At 49.2% G+C, this 27,198-nt stretch overlaps 1 protein-coding gene and 1 long non-coding RNA gene across 10 annotated transcripts in view; one reads left to right on the top strand and one right to left on the bottom strand.

Moving 5' to 3' along the window:
* Window positions 1-1,427: 1,427 nt before the first annotated feature.
* LOC309616072 lies at window positions 1,428-3,649 on the bottom strand. Of its 4 annotated transcripts, none has more exons than XR_014237253.1 (3): window positions 3,473-3,649; window positions 3,414-3,437; window positions 1,428-3,219 (listed from the first exon to the last, which is right to left on the bottom strand). It is a non-coding gene; the product is annotated as an uncharacterized lncRNA (long non-coding RNA). The 4 variants fall into 4 exon arrangements; XR_014237255.1 differs by lacking the exon at window positions 3,414-3,437 and having other exon boundaries at window positions 1,428-3,256; window positions 3,473-3,502; window positions 3,610-3,623; XR_014237254.1 differs by lacking the exon at window positions 3,414-3,437 and having other exon boundaries at window positions 1,428-3,256.
* Window positions 3,650-6,479: 2,830 nt separating this feature from the next.
* RAB20 (RAB20, member RAS oncogene family) overlaps window positions 6,480-27,198 on the top strand; it is a 90,145-nt gene continuing 69,426 nt past the window's right edge. For 5 of the 6 annotated variants that reach the window (XR_014237251.1, XM_082366249.1, XM_082366247.1 and 2 more), the window contains exon 1: window positions 6,480-11,134. Coding sequence is in view for 5 of the 6 variants with exons in the window: in XM_082366249.1 (XP_082222375.1) it covers window positions 10,269-11,134 (866 nt within the window). In the remaining variant the exon portion in view is untranslated. The remainder of the gene's footprint in view (window positions 11,135-27,198) is intronic. The other variant, XM_082366251.1, reaches the window with a different exon arrangement.

Raw genomic sequence — 27,198 nt, 5'->3', positions numbered from 1 at the left:
CACATGGGGAAGAGGGACGGGAGTTCTCTGGGGTCCCTTTTATAAGGGCACTAATCTCATTCATGAGGGCTCCACCCTCACAACCCAATCTTCCCCCCAATGTCCCAACTCCTAATAGCAACACCGTGCGTGGGGCTAGGATTTCACCGTATGAATTTGGGGGTGGGGACACAAATATTCAGTCCACAGCAAGTATGTATCGTTAAGCCTTGGAAACAAAAAGTAAATTACAGAACAGAGTGCAGGAATCTTTGCCTGTTTCCGCAGGGAAACGCTGAAACTCTGGCCTTCTGGAAGCATCGAGATCTTATTTAGACAACTCATTGAGCCTGGAGCAGACGCCCCTGAGGAGTGGTCCTTCTGGTCAAACCCTAAGCAAGGTCTCTGTTGGTCCTGGAGGGACCCACTCAGCCCCACAGAGTGGGTATGAAGAGTATTCAAACTGAGACAGCTGAGATACAGCCGATGCAGAAAGAAGCCTTTTCAGAGCTTCCTTTATCCGGCTAAAGGCAGCACTTTATTCCCTCTTGGGGGAAGGAGACTGACCCCTCACACAGGGCTGAGAAATTGCACAAAGAAACATTATCACAGCTGCCACACCTCCCAGGTGTCCCCCTAAAAGCTCATTTATCTCCCCATAGCAGCCCTTTCTGCCCCTCCCTTTCCCTTATTAAGTTGGTATATAAACCCCCATAGCCAGCTGTTCAGGGGGCCCCTTCATCTGAACACACTCACGTGTGTGTGAATAAAACTTGCTTTCTAAATTGCGGTAAAATACACAAAACAGAAAATTTATCATTTCAACCATTTTAAAGTGGACAGTTCAGTGATATTATGTCAACAAATTTTTAAAACTTTCAGATGGCACCTGAATAAAATATGTGTTGTCCAAAAAAAAAAAAAACTTGCTTTCTTTCCTCCTGTTAATCTGCCTCTTGTTAACTTTTCAGGCCCCCACCACTGACTCAGTGGTCCAGATTTCAAGGGGGTGTCCTGGGGTTGGCAACATGCCCCACGTTGGACCCTGAAGACGGCTGTGTGCTGCCCCATCTCTGCCCACGTGTGGGACCGTCTGATTGTCTCTTCCCTCTAAGGCCTCCAAATCTCATGGTGATGCAATCTAAGAAATTTACAGGAACTATGAAATCTTGAGATTAGACTGAATGGTTGCTTAAGGGTTCCAGCTACAGCAGTGGCTTAAATTCCTGAGATGGGCGTTGCCATCTTCTTGTAGCCCCAATACAATCATTGTTTCTTCTTTATTTTTCAGACCATCAGAAATTCTAGAGTCTTTAAGAAGGTCTGTTCTTACATGCCTACTCTTGGCAGGATTTAGGTTTGATTCCAGTGCGGCCCAAGTTCTATTCCAAGGAAAGCTAGGTAACTTTATATGCAACAGAAGTTTCAGGGCACAAAGACTTATAGGATACTTAAACGTATGGCCAATTTATTTAAAAAGCAAACCCCCGTACAATGGAATATTACTCAGCCATAAAAAGGAACGAAATAGTGCCATTTGCAGAGATGTAGATAGACCTAGACTGTCATACAGAGTGAAGTAAGTCAGATAGAGAAAAACAAATATCGTATAATATCACTTATATGTGGAATCTAGAAAAATGGTACAGATGAACTTATTTGCAAAGCAGAAATAGAGACACAGATGTAAAGAACACACTTATGGACACCAAGTGGGGAAAGGGGGGTGTGGGATGATTGCGAGATTGGGAGTGACATATATACACTGTTGACACTATGTATAAAATATAACTAATGAGAACTGAATGTACAGCACAGGGAACTCTACTCAACGCTCTGTGGTGACCTAAATGGGAAGGAAACCTAAAAAAGAGTGGATATATGTACCTGTATAACTGATTCACTTTGCTGTACGGCAGAAACTAACACAGCATTGTAAAGCAACTATACTCCAATCAAAATTTAAAAAAAAAGCAAACCCCCATGATCAAGGGTAGGTCCTGGGGAGGCCGTGTAGGCAGGAAGGTGGGAAGGCCACGGGACGGATTTTCACAAAGAAGGAAGCGGGAAACAGGGTCAAAGGCCAAAGATGCGTTGGAAGACTGAGTGGCGGTTAGATGGGTCACTGGTGAGGAGCACGGGGCAGCAGGCTCCTTGAAGGAGGCAGCACGACTCAGCGCTAGGGAGCTCCGTGACCATGGAGAGGACGGAGCGGGAGGGAAGCAGCGTGCACGGTATCCCCGAAGATGGAGCTGAGCGTCCAGCCGGGATGAGAAAATGAGTCACGTCCACGGTGGGAAGTGAAATATCCCCAAGTGGGCGTATCCACACGAGACCAGGAAAAGCGATGCTTTCCCAGAGGATGAAAAACCCTCTCTGCGCCTCTCCTCCTCCGAGATGCCGACAAATGGTGAGCTTGAAGAGGTGACAATGGACGGAGGAGCACAGTTTGGAAGACTTTCACGTACAAAGTTTAAAAAAGTTCAAAAGGCTGATCAGTTACTGAAGAATCCAAAGCAACTAATTTCAGTTCCTGTTCTGTCTGGTTGGGGAAGTTCACATTGTTTCGCAAGAGGAAGTTGAGCTGCTAAACCCAAATACTAGATTAGAGGGAAGGACTGAAGGAATGTCTGAAGCAGATGATCGCCAGGCCTGGGGCAATGTCAGAGGGGATGTTGACCTGCTGAGCAAACGCTGCCCTGCCTGTGAACAGAGGAGGAGTGGCCCGTCTGCTGATGAGAGACCGAGGCCAGGGCCGCTGGTGAGATCAGCCCAGGTGTTAGCAGGGGTGTCAGGCTTGAGCTGCTCAGACTCAGCTGGGGGGCTTGAGAAAACCCCAGACCTGGGCCCACCCAGAGTTTCTGAGTCAGTGGGTGTGCGGTAGGGTCAGAGAGAGTTCCTGGGTCTAGATGCCTGGTGCTTTGAGAGCTGGGGCCTGGCCCAAGGGATACCCTCCCTGTAACCTGGTTCTAAGACCCGACTAGGACCGCAGGGAACAGCCAGACACTAAGGACCCCAGGCTTACAGGAAAGCAGAAGAGGCGTCCTATGTCCAGGAGCGCCCAGGTGAAACCATCCATTCGGAGAGAAAAGGGGCTTCTCCACCTGTGAGCACAGATGGAGGTGTGGTGGAAACCAGAGGGGTTGCTCAGCTCACACCCGCACTCACACCTGCACCCGCACCTGCAGCCACACCTGCACCCACACCTACACCACACCTGCACCCACACCTGCACCACACCTGCACCACACACCTGCACCCACACCTGCACCCACATCTGCACCACACCTGCACCCACACCTACACCACACCTGCACCACACCTGCACCCACACCTGCACCACACCTGCACCCACACCTACACCACACCTGCACCACACCTGCACCACACACCTGCACCCACACCTGCATCCACACCTACAGCCACACCCACACCTGCACCCACACCTGCACCCACACCTACACCACACCTGCACCACACCTGCACCACACACCTGCACCCACACCTACAGCCACACCCACACCTGCAGCCACACCTGCAGCCACACCTGCAGCCACACCTGCAGCCACACCTACACCTGCATCCACACCTGCACCTGCATCCACACCTGCACCACACCTGCAGCCACACCCACACCTGCAGCCACACCTGCAGCCACACCCACACCTGCACCACACCTGCAGCCACACCCACACCTGCACCCACACCTGCAGCCACACCCACACCTGCACCACACCTGCAGCCACACCCACACCTGCAGCCACACCCACACCTGCACCACACCTGCACCACCTGCACCACACCTGCACCCACACCTGCACCTACACCTGCAGCCGCACCCACACCTGCACCCACAGAGGAAGACGGAGCCCGGCAGCAGTGCTGCCCTCCAACCCTTCTCTCTTCGTCCTGAAGCCCCTTCAAAGTCCTTCCGGGGGCACACGTCCTCCACGACCAGGTCCCGGCTTGAAGATCAGTCAGGAGGCAAGCATAGACCAAGCCAATCTGTTACAGAAACGAGGCAGGAAGACGCACAGCCCTGTGTCCAGACTTTGGCCCACAAGGAACGCTGTGGCAGTGACAGGGCAGCGGGCACAGGGCTTCTGCCAGCAGCACCAGGATGCCCCACAGAGCCGGGCCGACCTTGATCTCGCACGTCCAGCCTCCAGAATCGCGAGATGAACGTCTGCCATTTAAGCTGCCCAGCCTGTGGTACTTGTTACAGCAGCCTGGGCAAACCTATACACCAGGGAAAAGAAGTCAGCCACTTGTCCCCAAGGAAATTGCGGTCTGTTTGGGAAAAGAAACATAAAGACCAGCATCCCAGACTGAGAGATCTTGCAACCAGTGTCGGGACAGAACAGATGAGCCACAGTTTGGGGGTCTACCTATGGGATCACCCAGATTTGGATCAAGCAGACTCGAGGTAGAAAGAATGGAATGACTTGGAAGAAACCAGGAAGGAAGATCAGCTGTAGCGCTGATCCTGGACCCGTCATGTGATTTGTGGGCAGGAATCATCCTGACATTTCCCTGAAGTGTGTGTGATTGAGGGCAGGGATAGCAGTGTCTCTGCAGAGGGCGGAAGACGGGCTGATGGTGCAGAAGACAGAACCTGTGATCTCCCCTCTGTACTGACTGGCACCTCATGCTTTATATTTTAGAAGATTCTCTTTTTGCCAGAAATCTACCATTTGGGGAGTTTGTATTGGTTTTACTCCCATTTCTATAAAATTCCATTCAATTTGCTTTGCAGTTTTAGGATAATCTTTACGATAAGTGGAAAATGAGCTGTTAGAAGGCAACAGTGTTGAATTAGATGAAAATATTTTCTGAAATCTAAGAAGTGGTCTCGGCAGATTGTTGATATAAACTACCAGCCGGCATAGCAGTTATTCGATCATGACAGCTTTGGATATTTTGTTTTACTCTTTTCTAGCATTTGAAGGAATTTTTCAATGTTCTCAATTAGGTACCCCTCTCCCCCCAATCTGTGTGTAGATGTTTCGGCCTAACAGTCTCTCTGTAAGTTTGGTTCCCCCAGCAGCCCTGCCAAGGGTCCAGAGGCACTGATTCCGAAGCCTGGAATGTTGGGGTGTGAGCCTTTCAGCAGGTGCAGCCCTGGGAGCACAGCTGGGGATCCGGCCCTCAGATCATCAACTTGACTCCTGGGAAGGGAAGAGGATGAAGGGGATTCTAAGAGAAAGAAGAGCAGAAACTCTGGAGTGGGGCGGGTGTTGGAAAATGAAAAGTGAAACAGACTCGATAAACACCCACTATTTCCCGCCCAAGGTGGGGTAAGGTTGGAGTCCCCAAGGGCCTGATGCATCCTGTTGACTGTGGGTGGTGCTGGCCAAGGGGGTGCTGGTTGAATTGAGGGGGGGTCCCACAGAGGAGGGGTTGAGGGACCTGACATTTACTGTGCACCCCCTGTGTAGAGGATCACACGTCACAACAACACCGAGAGGGACAGTATCGTCCACATTTGATAGATGAGGAAACCAAAGTGCACGACGATTAGGAATATTTGCCCAGAGTCACTTACTTAACAAGTGGCCAATCTGGATTTCAAATCTAGTTCTTCTCATGCTCTTTCCTTTCACTCAGCTGACACCAGGCCTTTAGCAGGAAATCTAGGGGATCAGGTGGATATTGAAATGGCCAGAAGCTATGCAAGAGAAGTTGGTAGATTTGGTTACTTACAAATAAAAAATACTTGCACTTTAAAAAAAAAATCACCATAAGCAAGGTTGACATAGTTATGTAAACAAATATATACATATAAGCTTCATATATTTATATATCATAGAAATTTATGTACATGTTTATAATTTATGTATGTTTTGTATTTATATATATCTGAAATTTATTTACATATAATACACATATGACCCCCAATTTTTAATTTTGAAGGCTGTCAAACCTATAGTAGCACCCTAACTGAAAAATGTGCATGAGTTATAAATAGGCAACTAACCAAAGAAAAACCACTAATGACCAAAAGATTTTTTTTGCCTAATTTCTCTTTTTTTAATTGAAGTATATAGTTGATTTACAATGTTGTGTTAGATTCAGATGTATAGCAAAGTGTTTCAGTTACACATATAAACAAAATATAATTTTTTTAATCTATTGAAGCACAGGGAACTATATTCAATATTTTTATTTTTTTTTCTGGCCTCGCCTCGAGGCTTGCGGGATCTTAGTTCCCCGACCAGGGATTGAACCTGGGCCACGGCAGTGAAAGCACCAAGTCCTAACCACTGGACCACCAGGGCATTCCTTTTTTTTTTTCAATATCTTGTAATAACCTATAATGGAAAAAAACTCTGAAAAGGAGTGTATATATATGTATATTAGGATACATACTGTTAGGACATAACAGCTCCACCTGCTCTATCCACCCTGAGGGGGGCATCTTCAGCCGCTGGTGGACCATTTTGAGGACAACAGCTTCTATATGAATCACTTTTGTTCTTAAGTAGATGTGGGTTCTGTAGATGTGAAGTAAAGAGAGGGGAATCAGTATTTTATGGATGTAAATGTTGGAGATGTGGCCCAGATGGCACGGCACAGGGTAAGACCTCAAGATTAGACACATGCCCTTTGCCACGAGCCAGCTGCGTGACTCTGAGAAAGTTCCTAACACTCTGAGAGATTTATAGGTAATGAACCCAATACATAGTAGGTGACTAATAAATAGTAGTCACTACTTTATGTGGGACAAATAGGAGATTTCCACAATATTTATAAATATCTCATTAGATATGTTTCAAAATAATTAGAGTGATGTTCACTTCTAAGACATTTTATTTATTTATTTATTTTTTATAAATGTATTTATTTAATTAATTTATTATTTTTGGCTGTATTGGGTCTTCGTTGCTGCACGCAGGCTTTCTCTAGTTGCAGCAAGCGGGGGCTACTCTTCGTTGCGGTGTGTGGGCTTCTAACTGCAGTGGCTTCTCTTGTTGTGAAGCACGGGCTCTAGGCCCATGGGCTTCAGTAGTTGTGGCGCACAGACTTCAGTAGTTGTGGCTCACGGGCTCTAGACCGCAGGCTCAGTAGTTGCGGTGCACGGGCTTAGCTGCTCTGCGGCATGTGGGATCTTCCAGGACCAGGGCTCGAACCCGTGTCCCCTGCATTGGCAGGCGGATTCTTAACCACGGCGCCACCAGGGAAGCCCTCTAAGACATTTAATGATAAATCCTAAAGTGCATCAGTGTTATTCTAGAGCAGCAGTCCTCAATTGAAGGCAGTTTTGGCCCAGGGAACACTCGGCAATGCCTGGAGACACTGATTGGTTGTCACAATGGGGGGAGTGATGGTGTCACTCCTCCTGTCTAGTAGGTAGAGGCCAGGGGGCAATTCTGAACATCCATAGGGCACCTGCCACAACCGAAATATCGGGTCCAACACGTCAGCGTGCTGAGGTCGGGAAGCCTCGCTCTAGTGATGGACAGTTGCTCCTCTGGACCTGAGCAAGATGTATGCGGTACCCACCTGTCCGGATGCTAGCTCCTGGCTCCTCTCTCTTTCCCTCCCTCTCTCTCCTCCTTTTCCCTCTCCCTTCCCACCCCCTCCTACCCTTTTTATTCCATGCCTAATCCACACCAAATACTGTACGTTCCACCTGCAAAATACATCCAGAATGTAAGCAACGCTGATCACTCCTCTGCCACCACGCTGATCCCAGCCACCACTGTCTCTCCCTGATGTCCGTGCACCTGCCATGGCCACCTCAACACAGCAGGAAGGCGTTAGGACACATCATGTCTCTTCTCTGCTCAGAGGCCTCGGGCACCCTTCCACCTGGTTCAGAGTACAAGCCACAGCCCTCATCACGACCACAGGCCCTAATGACCTTCTCTGGCCACTCTCCCCCCTTCCTCATGGGCCTGGTGTCCAGCTCACCTGCTCTGTACTCCCATGGAGCCCACAGGAAGGCTTCTGCCTCAGGGCCTTTGCACTCACTGCTCTCTGTACCTGAACCCTTCCTTTTCCAGATAACTGCATGTTTAACTCCTAACCTCATTCTAATGCTCCAGAAACTTCACCTTTGCAGACATCCTGTTCAAAACTGAAACCCTGCATCCATCCCCAGGCCTCGCTCTCTATCCACCTTCCCTGCTCAGTTTTTCTCCATCAAACATTTAATAACTGTCTAGGACACTATATGTTTTGCTTGTTTATTTTGTTGGCTGTCTTTCTTACTGCTCTAGCCCTAGGTCAGGGCTTACAGCTTAGCTCGTCAACTCCTATCTGCTGACAAAGACATGTAGACAGCCAGGGTTTTTTTGTTTGTTTGTTTAAGAGGAAAGTACTTTAAAAGATAGAATTGTTCCACAACAAAGTACCTATAAACTCCCAAGCCACTTTGCAAAATCCAACAGAAGCAACCACATTTGCTTATTTCCTTTACTGTAACTGTGGACAGTCCCAGAATTGTTCAGTTTGCATCTATTTAAAAAGGAACTACAGGGACTTCCCTGGTGGTGCAGTGGTTAAGAATCCGCCTGCCAATTCAGAGGGCATGGCTTCGAGCCCTGGTCTGGGAAAATCCCGTATACCGCGGAGTAACTAAGCCCGCGCGCCACAATCACTGAGCCCACGAGCCACAACTACTGAGCCCGCTTGCCACAGCTACTGAAGCCCACGCGCCTTAGAGCCCATGCTCCGCAACATGAGAAGCCACCGCAATGAGAAGCCCGCGCACCGCAACGAAGAGTAGCCCCCGTTCGCCACAACTAGAGAAATGAAGCCATGAAGACCCAACGCAGCCAAAAATAAAGAAATAAATAAATTTTAAAAAAAGGAACTACATAATTTTCTTGGCCTTGGGCACCTTTCATCTAAGCAATCGGTAAAAGGATTACCCTGTTAGGTCAGTGGTTTAAATGCAGGCAGAAAAAACACTGCACTCGGGATGAGAGTGGCTAGTTTAAACAGACTTTTAACCTTTTAACTTCTTCCTCAATCCTGCTTCCTGAAAAGGAATCAGTCTTTAGGGCATTTTTTAGGCGTGGCTGAAATTTGATATAGAGACATTCTCCTGGTTAAATTTAGTTTTTCAAAGTGCTGGACAATTAAAAAAAAATTTTTTTTTTTAAACAAACTTGCTGAGTGAATTCTGTCACGTGCCAGGCAGCGGGCTAGGTGCTGGGATCAGCACTGCCTCTCAAATCCTGCTCAGAAAACACCAGTGTTTCACGTGGGGACAGCTGTCAGCAAACCAACACGTTTATTCAAACACACACTGATCGAGCCGGGACTGCGTTCCAGTTCTAGGCACTTGGGAGACACCAGAGAAAGGAACAAAAAGCCCCGCCCTCACGGGCTCACGTCCACAGGTTTACTGAATGAGGGAGCCGCCTAGAAAGGTCTAGTGAGCTGGGGGATACAGAATTAGCTTAAAAGACGCTCCCTGTCCCTAGGGAAATTTAAAGTACCAGAGGAGTGAGGTGTGGAGCAGGGCTGGTGGTGACGTTTGCCCGAAATCCCTTCTGGCCTCACCAGGATGGTGAATTCATCCACTGTGTCCTGACTCAAAGCTTTCTTGAGCAACTATTATGTGCTGGAGAATCTTCACCAGGCCGAGTGAGGAGCAAAACAGAACAGTCCCTTCCTCATGCAGCTTACTTTCCAGAGAGGGAGACTGAACGGATAATGAGCAGCGTAACTCGATTACAGAGTGGTGAGAAAATAAAGCAGGGTAAGGACTTGGAAGGAAAGGGGGTGGGAGAGGTATTGTAAAAAGCTTGGGAGGGGGTGGGCAGTAACGGCGGGCAGAGATCCGATTTGCGGGGCAGGAAACACGGAGCAAGGAAGGAGTTGCGCAAGGCCGGTCCTCCCCGGCTGAGACGCCCTCAGCCCACCCCGCGCCCGTCTGAGTCTCAGAGCGCCGCCCCCAGCTTCTGCAGGGACCCCGAGGACTCGGCGCGGCCTCGGCAAACAGCGCCCCCTGGTGTTCACACTAGAGCATCACCATTGTCTCAAATAAGTACCGAGTCCCACAGGCCGAGTGGTTTAGAAGCATTTCGAGGTTCACTCCATGAAAGAAGGAAGATGGAAAGATTTCGTTAGTCGTCATTGCAACTGCCAAAGTCAAATTTTCACTCCAAAGTTTTAAGTGGCGTTGGCTGTCCACTTCTCAAATATAAAACAGCATAATCGTCTTCTTGCCAGAGTGAACGAAACAAAACAAAAACGACGCTAGCAAGCGCCCCTCCGTCCTAATCACTAACAGTCGGAGGACGGGTCCTCGCAGACGCTCACTCCAGAAAAACTCCATGCGCCCGGCCCCGGGGCCATATTTGCACCCACGGAGGAGGAGAGCCTGGGGGGCCGGGCTGGAGCGTATCCCCCGCGGGACTCTGAGGTCAGCGGGCCCGGGCCGCGTCCCTGCGCTGCGTCCACCCCGGACCCGCCTCCTGGGACGCCGCTCTGCATCCGCCAGCCGCCCCGACCTGGTGCCCGACCTGGCGCTCCCACCTGCCCGAGTCTTCCGATCCCTTCTCGGCGGAAAGCACCGCCCGCCCCGGGGGAAGGTCGCGGGTCCGCCCAGGCGCCAGGTGCACCGGGGCGGGCGGGGGGCAGGTGCGGCGCACGGCGCGCGGTGCGCGGCGCGGGCGGGACGTGGGGGGCGGGGCCCGAGGCGAGGCCCGAGGCGCCGGGCGTCTGGGGGGCGGGGCTGGGGGCGGGGCCGGGGCGCCCTGGACCTGGTGCCGACCGCCGCGGTCTGGACGCCCGAGGTGGCCGTCGGGCTGGGTCCCAGGCTCCAGCCCAGCGCGGAGACGCGCTTCCTCTTCCGCATTCCCAGGAGTCCGGAGGAGAGGGTGCCCGCAAGTTCGGGGCTCCCGCGAGTCCGAGTCTCCGCGAGTCCCGGGTCTGCGCAGCCTCGGGGCGTCCGGCTGCTCCAGCCGCACCCCGGGCGCACGGGCCAGAAAGGCGCGGGAAAAAGGGAACGGTGTCTCCTGCCGGAAGATGAGGAGGCCCGACGGGAAGATCGTACTTTTGGGGGACATGAACGTGGGCAAGACGTCGCTGCTGCAGAGGTACATGGAGCGGCGCTTCCCGGACACGGTCAGCACGGTGGGCGGCGCCTTCTACCTGAAGCAGTGGCGCTCCTACAACATCTCCATCTGGGACACTGCAGGTGAGGGGTGAGGGGCTTCCAGCTGGAGAGGAGCGTCCCCCAGGGCAGGGGTCCCTCAGGGCCGGGGTCTCCCAGGGCAGGGTCCCCCAGGGCAGGTGTGTCCTGCCCCACACAGGATCCGGCCCTTGCTACGCAGGTGTCCGCATCTCCGGGATCAGGCCCCTAGTCTCAGTGTGGGACCACCCTTGGCCCCTCTTACTTGAGTCCTTTGCTGGTTGGGAAACCGTTCAGCCACTGGGTGCATCTTAGCGACAATCCAGGAGAACACTCTGGGTTCTAGAGAGTGCTGGGGACTTGTGTACCAGAGCACCCCAGCCCAGCCAGCTAGTGGTAACCAGAGGCATTTACGTGCTCCCACCAACAGGATCTCAGCTGCCATCCACAACAACCTTGTTGAGGGGTGAGCAGAGCTAGTATAAATTACCTGTCCTTACAAGAGAAAAAACAGAGGCTCTGAACTCCCTGAGTTCAGGGTTTAGGCAGGAAGGTAGGAAGCAGAACTCAGGTCTCCTCCCTCAGTGCCAGGCATGTCTGCATTTTCCACTTATCAGCCGCGTGATCTAGGCTCATGTGTGTTATGGGGTTTTGAAGTGATTGTCTGTAGAAGCATTTTTAAGATAGGTAATAATTATTTTTAGTGCGTGTAGTATATTTGTGTTTTTTCAAAAGTACAATATATCAGAGGATCTTGATTCAAGCTTTCAGTTTGTTAACTCAATAGTTACACTGACCTTAGAGTGTTACAATAGAATATATTTCCTTCCCCATGAAAAAGAATAAGATACCGCAAGTAAATAAACTGTAAATTGTATGGCCCGTTTTCAATGAGTATGACTTTTTGAAAGCCTGAAACTTTAAGGTCTGACTTTTTAAATGTCTGCACTTAAGTTTTTTATTTGTTTTGTTTTGTTTTATTTTTGCTCCTGCCGTGCGACTTGCAGGATCTTAGTTCCCTGACCAGGGATTGAACCCGGGCCCATGGTAGTGAAAGCACAGAGTCCTAACCACTGGACCGCCAGGGAATTCCCTAAATGTCTGCACTTTAAAAAGTGATATGTATACTGGAAGGTCTGGTCCAGAATTTTAAAATTGCCAACTTGGGTGCACCAGTCAGCTGAATAAACAGTATTATAACTCATCTTGTTTTTAAAACTGAATTAATGAAGGCCGCTCTCGGACGTCTACCCCTCCTCCCTCCCTCCTGCTTTCTCTGCTGCTGTCTTTTTTGTTGTTATGGCTGTTAACATCTTGACTAATTTATTTGAAAACATGCTGTGAAAACAGCGTCTCCCAGGTACAAGTGTACCTTCCCTGCTCTATTCTCCACCTCCAGGCTTCAGAGTGAGTGAAGTTCCTCTAAGATCCTTTACCTAAGCTGACTCTCCAGCACTAAGCATTCGGTAGCGATGGAACGAGGGCTGTAGAAATCAGACCACGTTAACACGACGCGTCTGCCTGTTTGGTACAAGGCTGGTCCTGAGGCTCCTTTGGTTGACTGGCTGGACCTCACTGCTGTCCTTGGTTTACAAGAGGGTAATGCAGGGTTGGCGCTGGGGGACCCAAACCCAGAGCCCTGTGGTGACTGCTGTTAGAAGCTGGCCTTTACCACGTGGCGTGGTGTTTCTGGAACAGGAGGTGACCGTTGGTGTCAGAGCAGGCGTCTTGGCATCCAAGGTATGAAGGAGCAGTGCAATTTCGATCAACCACTTTCTTCTTCGGTGCCAAGGACATGGTGCAGCTGGATTCTTGACTGCCAGAGGATTTCGTAATAAGGCTGATGAGACGTCCTCGGTATCTTGTTGGGCTCCCGGGGGCAGCGACTCACTTCCGGGCTGCCCGGGCTGCCGCCTTCTTCCCGGAACCCCGAGTGTGGGCACTGGGGGCCCCAGGCCCCTTCTCCACATCGCTGACCTCCTGTGCACACACATTCAGGGTGACCGAGGCTCAGAGTCAGCAGTGACACAGGCCACCTCTGTGCCTGGCTCCTCAGGGACGGTGGGGTTATGTGCAGCTTGGAGGGGAAAGGCAGGTATGAATCTTTGCCTCTTAGGTAATCCTTGTTGGAAATGCAGAAGTTTAACTTTTAGGGAATTCTCTCTTTTTTCCTCCGTTTGCCTTTTGCCCTTAAACTTTCTTTATATTCCACATTGTCTTCTAAGTTGCGTTCGTTTTAATTTTTGTAACCGAGGCAGAAGGGTGGGGACCAGCTAGAGGATGCACGGTTTTGAGCGCCGCTCTTGGTCACGTGGCGTGGGTGGGGTGGGAGGGTGTTGAATAATAAAAATGACAGTGAGGCGTCAGAGTTGCCGTTTTGCTCTTGGCCTGTCCTTCCGGGCTGCTGCCCGAAGCCTGCCGGCGGAGTGGTGAGTGGGCCAGAGCGCGGAGAGGAGATTTGCTGGGCTCTTGGGTAGTTATCTCAGTCAGCTGGCACAGGACTGCTTCCAAGGGAGTGTGACGGTAGATGGGGCTGGAGCTGGTTCCACCAAGTTTCTCGAATTCTCCCAGGCTCTGCACGTTGCCCAGTTCCAAAGCCACTTCTCCATTCGTTTCAGCAGCATCCCAACTCCCAGTATCAGTTTTAGTTTCCTACCGCTGTCGTAACCAATGACCGCAAACTTCGTGGCTCCAAGGGAGATGAGATTCAGAGCACTTGGTTTAAGATCCGTCCCTTGAACAACTTTAGTGCAGCGCAGGAGAGGATGCTGCAGTTCCGGGTCGTGAAATCGTGGTTCCCGGGGGAGGAGAATGTGATGGCTCACGCCGTGAAGTTAGCTAAGAGGTCTGGGCCTCCTGTGCAGGACCGAGAGCCTCCATCCTGTGAACGGCTGTGCTGTCCTGGGGGAGTGTCTGCGGGGCGTGGGGTGGTGCGTGCGTGAAGATGCCAGGTGACATGGGCCGTCCATCTGGGGACCACGAGCCCCGGTCATCCTCCCTCCTGCTCTGCGTGGAAGCCGCAGCCCCGGCCCCGCTTCTAGGCAGCTGCCCCTGGATCCGGGGGATGGTGGGGATGCTGTGTCGGAAGTGGGGTTCGTTCAGGTTGGAAGAGGCGGCAGCGTTGTGGACCCGCCTGGAGAAGAGCCGTCTTTGCCCGGGGCCGCGGAGTTGCCGACCCTTGACGCTTTGGACCGGCCTGCGAGGGCTGCGTGTTTAGCCTCACGAGGCTGGCGCAGAAGTGGGTGGACGGCCCGTGCAAGGTGTGCACGGAGCCAGCGGTGGAGGGCTCGGATTTTCGCTGGCTCTCTTCATTTATTAGTGCAGCTGCTGAGTGGGTTATGAGGTCCTAATCCTGACAAGCAGGATTGGTGTGATACGGGGCATCTGGTGGATGACCTCCCCTTTCTGCAGATCTGGGGGCTGACCTGGGCCTCGCCGTTGCCCTACGTAGTGTTATTGGCGCCCCGTCCGCCCCGTGTTTTATAGCAGCAGAGCTGAGTGGCTGCAGCAGAGACCGTAGAGCACAGAAAGACAAAAACATTCACCCTTGCCCTTTGCAGAAATAGTTTGCTGACTCCTGGTTTAGGTCACGTAAAAAGGAAAGTACTTTTCTAAAAGTCTTTCTGTAGTTTTAGAAACACCCCGAAGAGTTTAGCATTTAGGGATTGAGGAGACCCCTGGTTCAGTTAAACTCGACACGCAGCTCTCAGATTTCTCCTGGGTGTCCACTCAGAGCTAGACTGGGGGAGGGTGGGGCCTGGATTTAAGATTAGCCTGGGCTCCTACTGAAAAACAGTTCTTGGAAATAAATCTTAGATTAGGTTTGGGATCTGGAAGCTAAGCCTGCAAAGCCTGTGTTGTAGGTGGTTTATGTCTTGGTAGGTGGGTCAATGTCTCTGTGGGTGGTCCACATCTTTGTAGGTGGTCCACATCTTTGTGGGTGGTCCATGTCTTGGTAGGTGGGTCAGTGTCTCTGTGGGTGGTCCACAACTTTGTGGGTGGTCCATGTCTTGGTAGGTGGGTCAGTATCTTTGTGGGTGGTCCACATCTTTGTGGGTGGTCCATGTCTTGGTAGGTGGGTCAGTGTCTCTGTGGGTGGTCCACAACTTTGTGGGTGGTCCATGTCTTGGTAGGTGGGTCAGTATCTTTGTGGGTGGTCCACATCTTTGTGGGTGGTCCATGTCTTGGTAGGTGGGTCAGTGTCTCTGTGGGTGGTCCACAACTTTGTGGGTGGTCCACATCTTTGTGGGTGGTCCACAGCTTTGTGGGTGGTCCACATCTTTGTGGGTGGTCCACCTCTTTGTGGGTGGGTCACATCTTTAGCACTACTGAAGATTTTGAATGGGCACCCTCTGGGGTCAAGGCGTCATTTGTAGAATTCCTCTGCTTTCTTGAGCAAAAACAGTGGCCTGAATATGAATGTGGGTATTAGGGTAGGTGGAAGAAAATCTACTGTCGGGGCTCAGCAGGGTGGACAGAGAACCATTATACTGAGAGATCTCAGAGGACAAAGGCTGCCAGGGCGCAGCTGCACGTGCTGGGACGTCCGCCCGGAGTCTCCCTGGAGGAGGTGCCGGGAATCCTGGGGGTGGGTGGGCGGAGGTATTTAAGGCTCACTAGTGTGGTGCGATTCGGGAGACTTTAACTAACTGAGGTCCACCACATTTGTGAACTAATACCTGGGTCATGTTAACGTCTCTGGGCGATAATTCCATGCTTCGTCGTCTTTAAGTTCACAGGAGAAATAGAAACTTTATGATTCCTAATTGAACCCCTCTCACTTCGCTGAGACTTCACAGAACTTCCCTCTTTGTGAAAAAGAAATTTTACACACATGCGCACATGTGTACATACATGAGTTTAAAGGAGTTTTTATTCTTAGAATGAGGACTTCGTCACTGTGATGACAGACTCTCCCGGCCCCTTTCCTCTTGTCCTCCTGTTGTGGAGTCAAGTGCCTCAGGGCTGAGCCAAAGGTGCTGTTTGGAATTTGTCACACGTGCCCTGTCCCCCTCTGTTTTCACCTTTGCTTGTGGCATCTCTCTCTCCGGGATTGTCCCCTCTCCTGGCGATCCCCAACTTGAATTTTGTCCCGTCTTCCAATGTCACATACTTTGTGACGCAGTCGTGGTAGGGCCAGATTTCTGCTTGCTCCAGACTAATACTACCACGTGACCTGGTGTGCCTTACTGTGTTCTGCCTTTTATCTGTTTTGTTACCCGTTTGTCTTTCCTCTGACTTACAAGCTCTTGGAGGGAAGTTTGGGTTGTATTCATTTTTATGTTCTCCACAGACTCTAGCATTTTACTCTGCAGTATTTTCTTTTTAAGCTAAGTTTTGCTGGATGAAATTGTTGAAAGCAATGGGAACAATTTGGAGAGGCTGAAGTTTGCAGTTTTATTGTCTTAATGATGTATTGACTCTGAATGATAAAATCAGTGTAAAAATGTCATTGTCATGGGCCCTATAATGCAGCCCAAAATAGGCCAGTGTATGCCTGGTGAGGAAATACTGGTTCCCGATGTTAATGATATGTGCTCTTGAAACAACTCTTTAGAGACTCTTATCTCTTTTGTCTTCGATACATTACAAGTCTATTTAGAGATGAAGAATAACACACTGGGACTTCTGCTTCTGGGAAGCTGGAGCAGAAGTACTTTCCCCTCCTCTTCCCACTAATTACAGCTAAAAACTTTGGGGTATTATATATAAAACAAACATAAGAGGACTCTGAAAGATAGAGAGAAGAGGACAAACTGCCCAGGGACCTCGGGATCCAAAGACTGACCCAGCGGTGAGCTCCCTGGGTTTTCCTTTTGCCTCATGCATCCCAGACGTGGAGCTCAAGAAGCCAGAAATTTAGCAATGCCAAAGGCTACAGACAAAACAAGACAAAAGAGGCTACTCTCTCACCAGAGGACCAGGAAAGAGGTAGCACAGTAAGACAGAAACCTTTTAGACACTAACTGCTGTACTCTAGCCGACACACAGGAAAAACTGGACCCACACCCACCCAGAAGGCCTTGCAGGAACCAGGGCTTCCCCCCTGCCTGGCGGTAATGAGGCACCCCAACTCCCCCACTAGGGGGTGTTGGAGAAGGCCCGCTAGGGAGGCGGGCTTTCATGTCCGGCAGGTGGTAACAAGCCCCCTCCGCCCCACTTCATGGTGCCACGGGAGGCTACGTGGGAAACTTGGGCGTTTGCCAGAAAAGGGGCAGTGCCTGCCTGGCCCCTCAGCTCATGCCGAGTTGATGTCAGAGGGAACCAGCTAAAATGCAAGGTTTAAGTAAGACCCAGAGTCTCATAACCCAGTATGAAAATGTCCAGGTTCCAATCAGAAATCACTCATCATATGAGAACCAGGAAGATCTCAAACTGAATCCAAAAAGACAATGAATAGATGCCAGCACCAAGATGGCAGAGATGTCAGAGTTATCCAACCAAGGCTTCAAAGCCGCCATCGCAAGAATGCTTCAGTGAGCAATTATGGTCGCACTAAACAAATGAGAAAAAATAGAGAGGCTCAGAAAAATAGATCAAAAGAAGACCTCGTGGAAATTTCTGAGCTGAAAAAATACAACCAAAATAAAAGACTTGGTGGATTGACTCGGTGAGGGAATGGAGGAGAGAGAGAGGAAAGAAACCAGGAACTGGAAGATAGAACCATCAGTTCACCTGATCTGAAATACAGAGAGAAAATAGAATGAAAATGAACAGAGCCACAGGGACCTATGGATAAAAGATCTAACATTGTGTCATTGGAGTCCTGGAAGGAGAGGAGAGAGGGTGGGGCTGAAAAGGAATAGCAGAAATAATGCCTGAAAACTTTCCAAATCTGGCAACATACATAAACCTGAAGATTCCAGAAGCCGAGAGAATCACAAACAGGATAAACCCAAAGAAACCCAAACTCCAAAAACTAAAGACAAGGAAAACATTTTGAAAGCAGTCAAAGGAGGAAAAAAGATTATAATGACAGCAGATAACTCATCAGAAACCATGGCGGCCAGAAGGAAGTGGCACAGTACTTTCCAAGTGCTGAAAACAGATGAAGACTATTGATTTATTTAAAAAAATTTTTTATAGAAGTATAGTTGATTTACAATGTTGTGTTAATTTCTTCTGTATAGCAAAGTGACTCAGTTACACACACATATATATATTTTTCATATTCTTTTCCATTATGGTTTGTCACAGAATACTGAATATAGTTCCATGTGCTATAGGGACCTTGTTGCTTATCCATCCTATTTATAATAGTTTGCCTCTGCTAATCCCAAACTCCCAATCCTTCCCTCCCCACCCCTCCTCCCCCTTGGCAACCACAAGTCTGTTCTCTACGTCTGTGAGTCTCTTTCTGTTTTGTAGATATGTTGATTTGTATCATATTTTAGATTTCACATATAAGTGATATCGTATGGTATTTGTCTTTCTCTTTCTGACTTACCTTGCTTAGTATGATAATCTCTAGATCCATCCATCTGGCTGCAAATGGCATTATTTTATTCTTTTTGATGGTTGAGTAGTATTCCATTGTATATATATACTACATTTTCTTTATCCATTCATCTGTTGATGGACATTTAGGTTGTTTACATGCCTTGGCTATTGTGAATAGTGCTGCTATGAACATAGGGTGTGCATGTATGTTTCGAATTATAGTTATGTCTGGGTATAAGGATTATTGATTTATAATTCCTGTTCATCTTCGGTTCCAAAAAATGATTCTGGAAAGACGTGCTTCTGTTATATATGCCACAACCTTGACTCAGAACTTTTCACCTGTTCTGTTCTTTAAATGACAGTATTATGCTATTTAACGTGCAATTTCATGTTTAATGTGCTATCTAGGTAAACTTTGGAGTTTTTCTTCCCACATGAATTTTAAAAGCTTTTGGCTTTGTAGCTTAAAAATTCACAAGTTTTGCCTATATAATACTTATTGGTTTTTGGTAGATTATCTTGGTTTGTTTTAAGTAAGGTATATTGAATGTTTGCACATAAGCAGTAAAATTCACCCTAATTTTTTAGTTATAGGAGTTTTGACAAACACATACAGTTGTGTAACACAAGCACAACCAAAATACAAACTATTTCCATCATTTAAAACAAATCCCTGGTCTCTCTGAAGTCACCTCCTCTACTTACCCCAACCCCTGGTAACATTGATCTGTTTTCTGTCCCTATAGTTGTCTTTTCTTTTCTTTTTAAAATATTTATTTATTTATTATTTATTTTATTTATTTTGGCTGTTCCGGGTCTTAGTTGCAGCATTCGGGCTTCTTAGTTGCAGCATGCATGTGGGATCCTGTTCCCTGACCAGGGATCGAACCTAGGCCCCCTGCATTGGGAGCGCCGAGTCTTACCCACTGGACCACCAGGGAAGTCCCTATAGTTGTCTTTTCTAGGATCATACAGGATGGAGCATCTTGAGTCTGACTTCTTTTGCTTAATGCATTTGAGATCCATCTGTGTTGTTCAGTCCTGTTAATTGTTGAGTAACGTTCCACGGTATGGATGTACCATCGCCGGTTATCCATCCACCAGTTGAAGGATATTTGGGTTGTTTCAGTTTTGGGTGATTATGAATAAAGTCACTATAAGCATTCACATAGAGGTTTTTGTATGAACATAAATTTTCACCTCTCGGGTAAACCACCTAGGAGTAGTAGGATGTTTGGGTTTTATAGTCAGTGTATGTTGAACATCAAGCTGACCCAACACCATTGGTTAAAAAGCCAGTTTCTGTTTTAGCTTACGTTTGTTGAGGTACTTCCATTTCCACGTACAGACTTGGGAGATATTCTGTGTAGTGAACTAGTTAGTTAGCTCTTAGACACTTATGAAGAGAACGATCTGTTTCTTGTTTTTCTTAGCTGACTTTATGCACACACGTGGATAATTCGGCAATGAAAATTTCGTTGATTTCTCTGCCAGTGTCACAGAAGTGTTGCTGGAAAGGCAGGGCGCTTGGAGAGAGGCACTGGGAAGAAAAGACCCAGATTATAAGCTTTTAGCCTTGGCCATAACACAGACAAATTTAATGGCTCACTCTGTCTCATCAGCAGAGTCCTTTGGAAAGAAGTTCACGAGTGGAGCCTGGTGACAGCTGCCTCGGCCACTTATCCCCTTGTTTTCACCCAGCCTTCAAAACCAGCTCTTCTCTGAGATCTGCCTTCCTGCTCAGCCCAAGCGAACCCAACCCCACACTAGTATTTCTATTCCAAGAGAAGGCCAAGCTGAGCGTGTATCTCCTGCAAAGCATTTCATAAACACTGGTTGATCTGTTCTTTGGACCAGGAGGAAGTGGGTGTGAACTGGTGGCTTCCCTCACGCTGGCCTGGCCTCTGTGGGCTGGTCTCAGGCCTCTGAAATAGCTTAGCTGCCCACTGAGTTTCCCATTCTTTTGGCTCAAATAGCCTTGGACCTATGAGCAAAGTGGAGCTTAGCTTTGACCTCTCTGGGTTTGCTTGCAGCAAAGGTGAGACCAGTCGGACCATTGTAGGAGCATCCTTCAGCTCTGGAGAGTTTTCATTTCCCAGCACAGCAGGTGTCAGTAAACTTGGCATATCCATTGCAGGTACCCACGTCGCAGGGGCACACAGAGTCTGGTGTAATCCTGGAAAACTAGAACAGGATTTAAACATCCATTTTTTCAGCCTCTTCCTCTTTCAGATGAGGAGACAGCCACAGGAAGTTATTTATCCAATGTCCGAGGACCAGTTGGTGCAGAAAAGGGGCTGGAGCTAGGGACCTGCGACTCCTTAGCCAAAGTCTTTACACTGTTTACACCTTATTTCATGCCGCCTTTCCCTCTATCATGGACGCTTCTTTTAATTTTAGGGGCCCCTGTGCTTTAAAATCCTCCCCTGCTACAGTCTTCTCAGAAATCAGGGTGGTGTCCTAAGGAAAGCTGGCTTGGGAAGTGTTTTCTGAGGGCGTCCAGGTTGCTGACTCACGGCCCCTTCCTTCCTGGGGCTCCTGCCTGTGTGAATAGCAGGGATTACCTTGGCTTCAGCGGTGCCAGACACCATGCTGAGTGCTCTGGGGGCCTTGTCTCTTATTTCCTACAGCTACTTTGTGGGGTTGGTATTTTTATCCCCTCCCTTTTGCAAGCCAGGAAGCTAAGGCCCAGGTCATGCTGGATGCTGGGGGGCCCGGATGTGAGGTCGGCTTCTCGTCGCATTTAGTGGGTTCCTTTCCACTCTTCCCACCACTGCGTGGGTGCCCAGGCACTTAACTTCAGTGCCCTCCGTGTGCAGAGCGCTCCCACTACACGCTGCCCTGGAACGCCATCCACGGAGACCAGGGTGAGATGCAGACAGATGTAGCACCCAGACAGAGCAGAACAAGTGAAGCAGCACAGCAGGCACTGGCAAGAAGAGAATGAGGCCTACCACCCTCGCCCCCAACGCCCTCGTGAGCACGACTGGGCCCGTGACGGAATGGTGGATATTATTAGATGGCCACTGACTGGCGTTTACATTTACAGCTTTTGATTTCTGTGGCCTGCATTAGAAGTTTTGATTTCCGGTTTGTCTATGATTTCTCATCTGCTTTTTGAAAGAGGGTGCGGGGCTGGGACCTCGCTTTTTTCCTGGGTTCCTGATATTTATTTGGTTCCCCATTGATGAAGGGCCACTTGTATTTCCACAAATGCCTGAACCCAGGCATCAGAAGCATTTCTGGGGGCTTCCCTGGTGGCACAGTTGGTTAAGAATCCGCCTGCCAATGCAGGGGACACGGGTTCGAGCCCTGGTCCTGGAAGATCCCACATGCTGCGGAGCAACTAAGCCCGTGAGCCACAACTACTGAGCCCACGCATCACAACTACTGAAGCCCGCGCGCCTAGAGCCCGTGCTCCACAACAAGAGAAGCCACCGCAATGAGAAGCCCGCGCACCGCAATGAAGAGTAGCCCCCGCGCGCCGCAACTAGAGAAAGCCCGCGCGCAGCAACGAAGACCCAACGCAGCCAAAAATCAATCAATCAATCAATTAAAAAAAAAAAAAAAAAAGCCCTTCTGTCTTGGAGAACAGGCCTGGTGGAGGAAAGCGGCCCCCGGCCTGTGGTGTGTAGGTGCCCCCGCTGTGTCTGGGCGCCAGGCCACTCATGCGGTGGGCTGAGAGCCCTCGGTTTTGCCAGTGTTGGTTGGGAAGAGAATGTCTTGTGGGGTTTTTTTGGTGGAGGAACAAAAGACCTTTTCTGTCTCAGATGCTCCCGTGTTTATCTGTAAAGCTGGTGCTTCCGGAGGGCGTGGCCGTCAGGAGGGAGGGGTGAGGGCGGGGGGCTGCAGGCAGGGGCAGGGAGGGTGGCGAGCCTCCGGGGCCCAGGCCTCCCCCGTCCACCCCAGCCTGCCGTCCTGGCACATTTCTTCTGTCCCCGAGATTCAGCTGCGGTTGTGTCTGTCCTTTGATCGGAGCTGTGGCGGCTGCTTGTCACCCACGTTGTGAGAACTCAGGGGAGGCGCTGGAAGTTTTTGCCTGTTTCGAGGCTGCTTTGCGGAGCTTCCCCAGGAGCGGCTGTGTTGGGTGCGTCCGACAGACAGACTCCCCGAGAACTGTTCTCTTAGCCCCCTTTGTGGCCTTGTTCTGTCTCCTCAAACAAGCAGAGCAAATATATTACTGGGAACATGCACAACATGGGGAAGTTGCTGTAAGTTTGCGTTTTCCTCTATTTCTGAAAATTAGAGAAGCACTTATTATTTTTTAAAGTAGTTCAGAACTGTTTTCTTTTTTTTTAAATAGATTTTATTCATTTATTTTTGGCTGCGTTGGGTCTTTGTTGTGGTGTGCGGGCCTCTCATTGCGGTGGCTTCTCTTGTTGTGGAGCACGGGCTCTAGGCATCAGTAGTTGTGATACGTGGGTTCAGTAGTTGTGGCTTGCAGGCTCTAGAGCACAGGCTCAGTAGTTGTGGCACACGGGCTTAGTTGCTCCGTGGCATGTGGGATCTTCCCGGACCAGGGCTCGAACCCGTGTGTCCCTTGCCTTGGCAGGTGGATTCGTAACCATGGCACCACTAGGGAAGCCCTAGAGGCGCGCTTATTATACACTGTGGTCAAATGATCAGTGAATGAATGTTAAATTGTTAGAATCTTATCAAAAATCCTCAGCCATGAAAATTTGCAAATAGGACATTTTCTTGAAAGACTCCTGGCCTAAGAAGAATTAAATAAGTAATGAAATATAGCTCTTGAAGGTGATTTTATGTGATGCTAGTACCAGTACATCAAATAATACTCAAATATTAGAATTATGGTATTATCTCTTATTCTGCCTTGAATTAAAAACCTTTAAAAAACATTTGTTGGCTCAAATAACACAGAGTTCAAAACACTAATTTGAAAAGATACATGCACCTCAATGTTCACTGCAGCTCTATTTACAGTAGCAAAGACATGGAAGCAACCTAAGTGTCCATCAACAGATGAATGGATAAAGTAGATGTGGTATAAAATACACAATGGAATACCACTCCGCCATAAAAATGAATGAAATTTTGCCATCTGCCAGCAACATGGGTGGATTTGGAAGGTATTATGCTAAGTGAAATAAGTCAGACAGAGAAAGGCAAATACTGTATGATATCACTTACATGTGGAATGTAAAAGATACAACTAACTAGTGAATATAACAAAAAAGAAGCGTACTGGGATAGAGAGAACAAACTAGAGGTTACCAGTGGGAAGAGGGAACGGGGAGGGGCAAGATAGAAGTGGGTGATGAAGAGGTACAAACGGTCTTGTATAAAACAAGCCACAAGGATATACTGTACAGCACAGGGACTATAGCCAGTATTTTATAATAACTATAAATGGAGTATAATCTTTAAAAATTGTGAATCATTACATTGTACACCTATAACGTATATAACATTGTATATAAACTATACTTCAATTAAAAAGATAAAATAAAACAGCAAAAGGAAAAAAAAAAAGAATACACTGCTCTAACTGCAGTTGCCCAGCTCATGGGCCCCTGTTTATTTTTGTATCCTGCTGATCTATTTCCCTGTTTATTTTCGAAAGTTCGGAATTTTATTATTAACAGCCTTATAGGCATCAAGAGTTCTTGTAGTAGCTGAACATTTACACCTCACAGAAGCAGCTCTTTTTCTCCAGGTTACACCTGAAATGCTCACCTATATCTGACAGTAAATGTTCAGATGGGGAGAAATAAATTGCATGGCATGTTTGTAACACTGTTGGTGGGGGTGGATGAGCACACAGCCCTTCCGGGATCCTGCACAAAATCAGCCATCGTCTCTACAGCTTCCCCAAGACGAGCCTCCAGCACAGATTTTGACCAAATAATAGCTGCTGCTTGGTAGCACTGAATGCCAAGGCTGATCTCAACTCTGTGTGTATTTTAACTCCTGTAACCCTCACAGGACACAGGAGGCAACCTGGCAGGGTTACACAAAGCCCGGAAGAGGCTAAGCTGGGATCTGAGCTGGGCGAAGTGCCCAGGGTTTATGCACTTGGTCAGCAAGCCAGTCCTTCACGGAAGTGATGTCTGCCCGAGAAAGAGCGAGCCCAGGAGGGCCGCTGCGTGCACGGCGCACCGTCTCGTATGCACACACCCGACAAGACGAGGATGGATCACGGTGCGCTCTGCCTAGGGCCCCTGAGCCGCAGAAACACTGAAGCACCTGAAGGTGGCGGGTCCCAGAGAGGTCCGCCTTGGGCTGGCTGTGTCGTAGCAACAAGATTAAGGCACAAAATGCCCGTCCATGTAGACGTTGTCTGCACTGTGTCTTCGAGTCGGAGATGACCTCACAGCTGGAGCAGCTAAGTCAAGGCACCTGCCCTTCCCCGAGCTCGTGTGCCGTCCCTGAAGACCTGGACGGAGGGGTGCCCGGGACGCTCTGGCGGCCAGGTGGGCCTGCAGCCTCGTTTGGTGGCAGTACTGGTTTCTGAGGAGCCTGAGTCCTGGAGAAGGAAGGATGCCTTCTGTGCCTTGGGGTCCGAGGGCTCGCCCTGCCCCGTTGGTGGCTGCGAGTCACTGTGTCCTCAGTACAAGCGGGGATTTCTGCTCAGAAACAGAAGGCTGGCGTGTGACTTGCGTCCTTTGGAAAGCTGTCATCTCATGGCATTTCTCGAAATGACAATGTCACCTAAACAGATTCCGAGGAACCACGTGAGTCTCGCGCTGCATCTGGAATCGGCAGGTTTTTATTTTTAGTGCAGTCCATTGGGGCACTTTTTCATGAAGATATCATCCTTTTTGTCTCGAAGTGTACATTACTTCGTCTTAAGATTGTAGTAAGAAGCCTTATTTACAGGGTTAATTATGAGGCTTAAACAAGACGGTAGATGTGAACGGGCCTTGCATGGCCCCTGGACTCTCAGTAATCGGTGTTTTCTTTTTTCCTGGCACATAACAGGTGTCCTCAACTTTTGTAAAGGGGGATAAGGATGAAACAGCAGGACTCTTCCTGGACCCGTCCCATGGATTTTCTGTGACTTGCTAAGACTGGTAGATTTATTGACAGTGTGATTTGGGTTGGACAGTGGATTTTCACATATTTTGCAATTTGCTTAGTTCCACTTTCCAGCTGAAGATTCAGTGATCCACTCTGTTTCCATGGGAGTCCGACTGTCAAATAGGAACGTGGAACGCAGAAATAAATGGGTAACATTGTTTCCAAAGTGGAGTACTGTCACCATTACCTGCGTAAAGCTGAAGAACGCTAGATATGAAAAGGCTTTTCCTCAGTACTAAAGGGCATATTTTGCAGTCCCTCAGGGGGCCCTTTCCTCACCTTGCTTTGCGCTTCCCTCTGGGGGGGTGGGGATTTCATTTTCCCCCTTGGTTGACCCTCGTTTTCTGTGCTCGACCAGCTCTAAGGAGCCCTGGGTGGCACCTCAGTCACTGTCTCAGCCAAGTGGCCTCAGGGTCCCTTCTGGTTTCAGGTCTGACGTGTATGGAGTGAGCACAGTTTGGACCCATCTGCTCATCCCTTCTGTCCCCACTTTGAGCACCTCCTGCGAATTGGGCAGTTGGGGGAACAGCAGCGAGCAAGGCAGCTGGCCTTTCGTCCCGGGCTTAAGTCTGTTGAGAGGTTGGCATTGGACAACCAGCCTGTGTGATTAGTGCTATGAAGGAAGGGTGTGGGTGACAGGAGGGCATTATTAGGGACTGGGTTAGATTTGAGGGTGTGTGGTGGTCACTTTTCTTTGTGGAAAAAGCAGTTCGCCTCTGTTTGCACAAGACTTGATCATTCCTGCGCTGCTCTCTACGTGTTCCTGTTTTCCTCTGTGAACCCAGGGTTCCTGCATCTGTGCCCCGTGGACACCTGTGCCCTCTTGACACGTTTGAGCTGCTTGTGACATCGGTTGGGCTCCCTCATTAAATGAGATCACCAAGATCTTTAACATGTATTTATTTTTTGCATCTGTGGGAGTCATGATTTTGCCCTTTCTTGAAAATCGTCTTTTAACACGTGTCAGGGTGGAATTGCTTAAAACATGCTTGCCCAGATCTCATTCTTGTCCTAACGGAATTCGGAGGCCCTCCACCGCCATTAAAACTCATCGTCTGGCATTTCCTTACCCAGGTGTTCATGCCACTGTCGGGGTTATGAGCTGCTTACGTCCTGCGGGTCCTTGAGCAGCGGTGTGGCTGCTCTGCTTCAGGATCCGTACAGTCGTGCCACTGATGGTGGGGAGGACGAGGTGCGTTAGGTGTGCATGTGCGTGTGTGCATGTAGGTACACATGTGCGTGTGTGCATGTGTGCATGATACATGTGTGTGCATGTAGGTATACATGTGCATGTGTGCTTGTGTGCATGTGTGTACTGTAGGTATGTGTGTGTGTGCATGTGTGCACGTAGGTATATGTGTGTCTGCATGTGTTGTACGTGTGCATGCACGTGCGTGTAGGTATACATGTGCATGTGTGTATGTGTGTGTTGTACATGTCTGTGTGCCCATGTGTGTACTGTAGGTATGTGTGTGTGTGCATGTGTGCACGTAGGTATATGTGTGTCTGCATGTGTTGTACATGTGCATGCACGTGCGTGTAGGTATACATGTGCACGTGTGCATGTGTGTTGTACATGTCTGTGTGCCCATGTGTGTACTGTAGGTGTGTGTGTGTGTGCATGTGTGCACGTAGGTATACGTATG

The sequence above is a fragment of the Balaenoptera borealis genome (genome assembly GCF_965194805.1).
Source record: "Balaenoptera borealis genome assembly, chromosome: 18".
NCBI lineage: Eukaryota > Metazoa > Chordata > Mammalia > Artiodactyla > Balaenopteridae > Balaenoptera > Balaenoptera borealis.
Note: the sequence above shows the minus strand (reverse complement) of the source record. Positions and strands in the feature narration are given on the sequence as shown.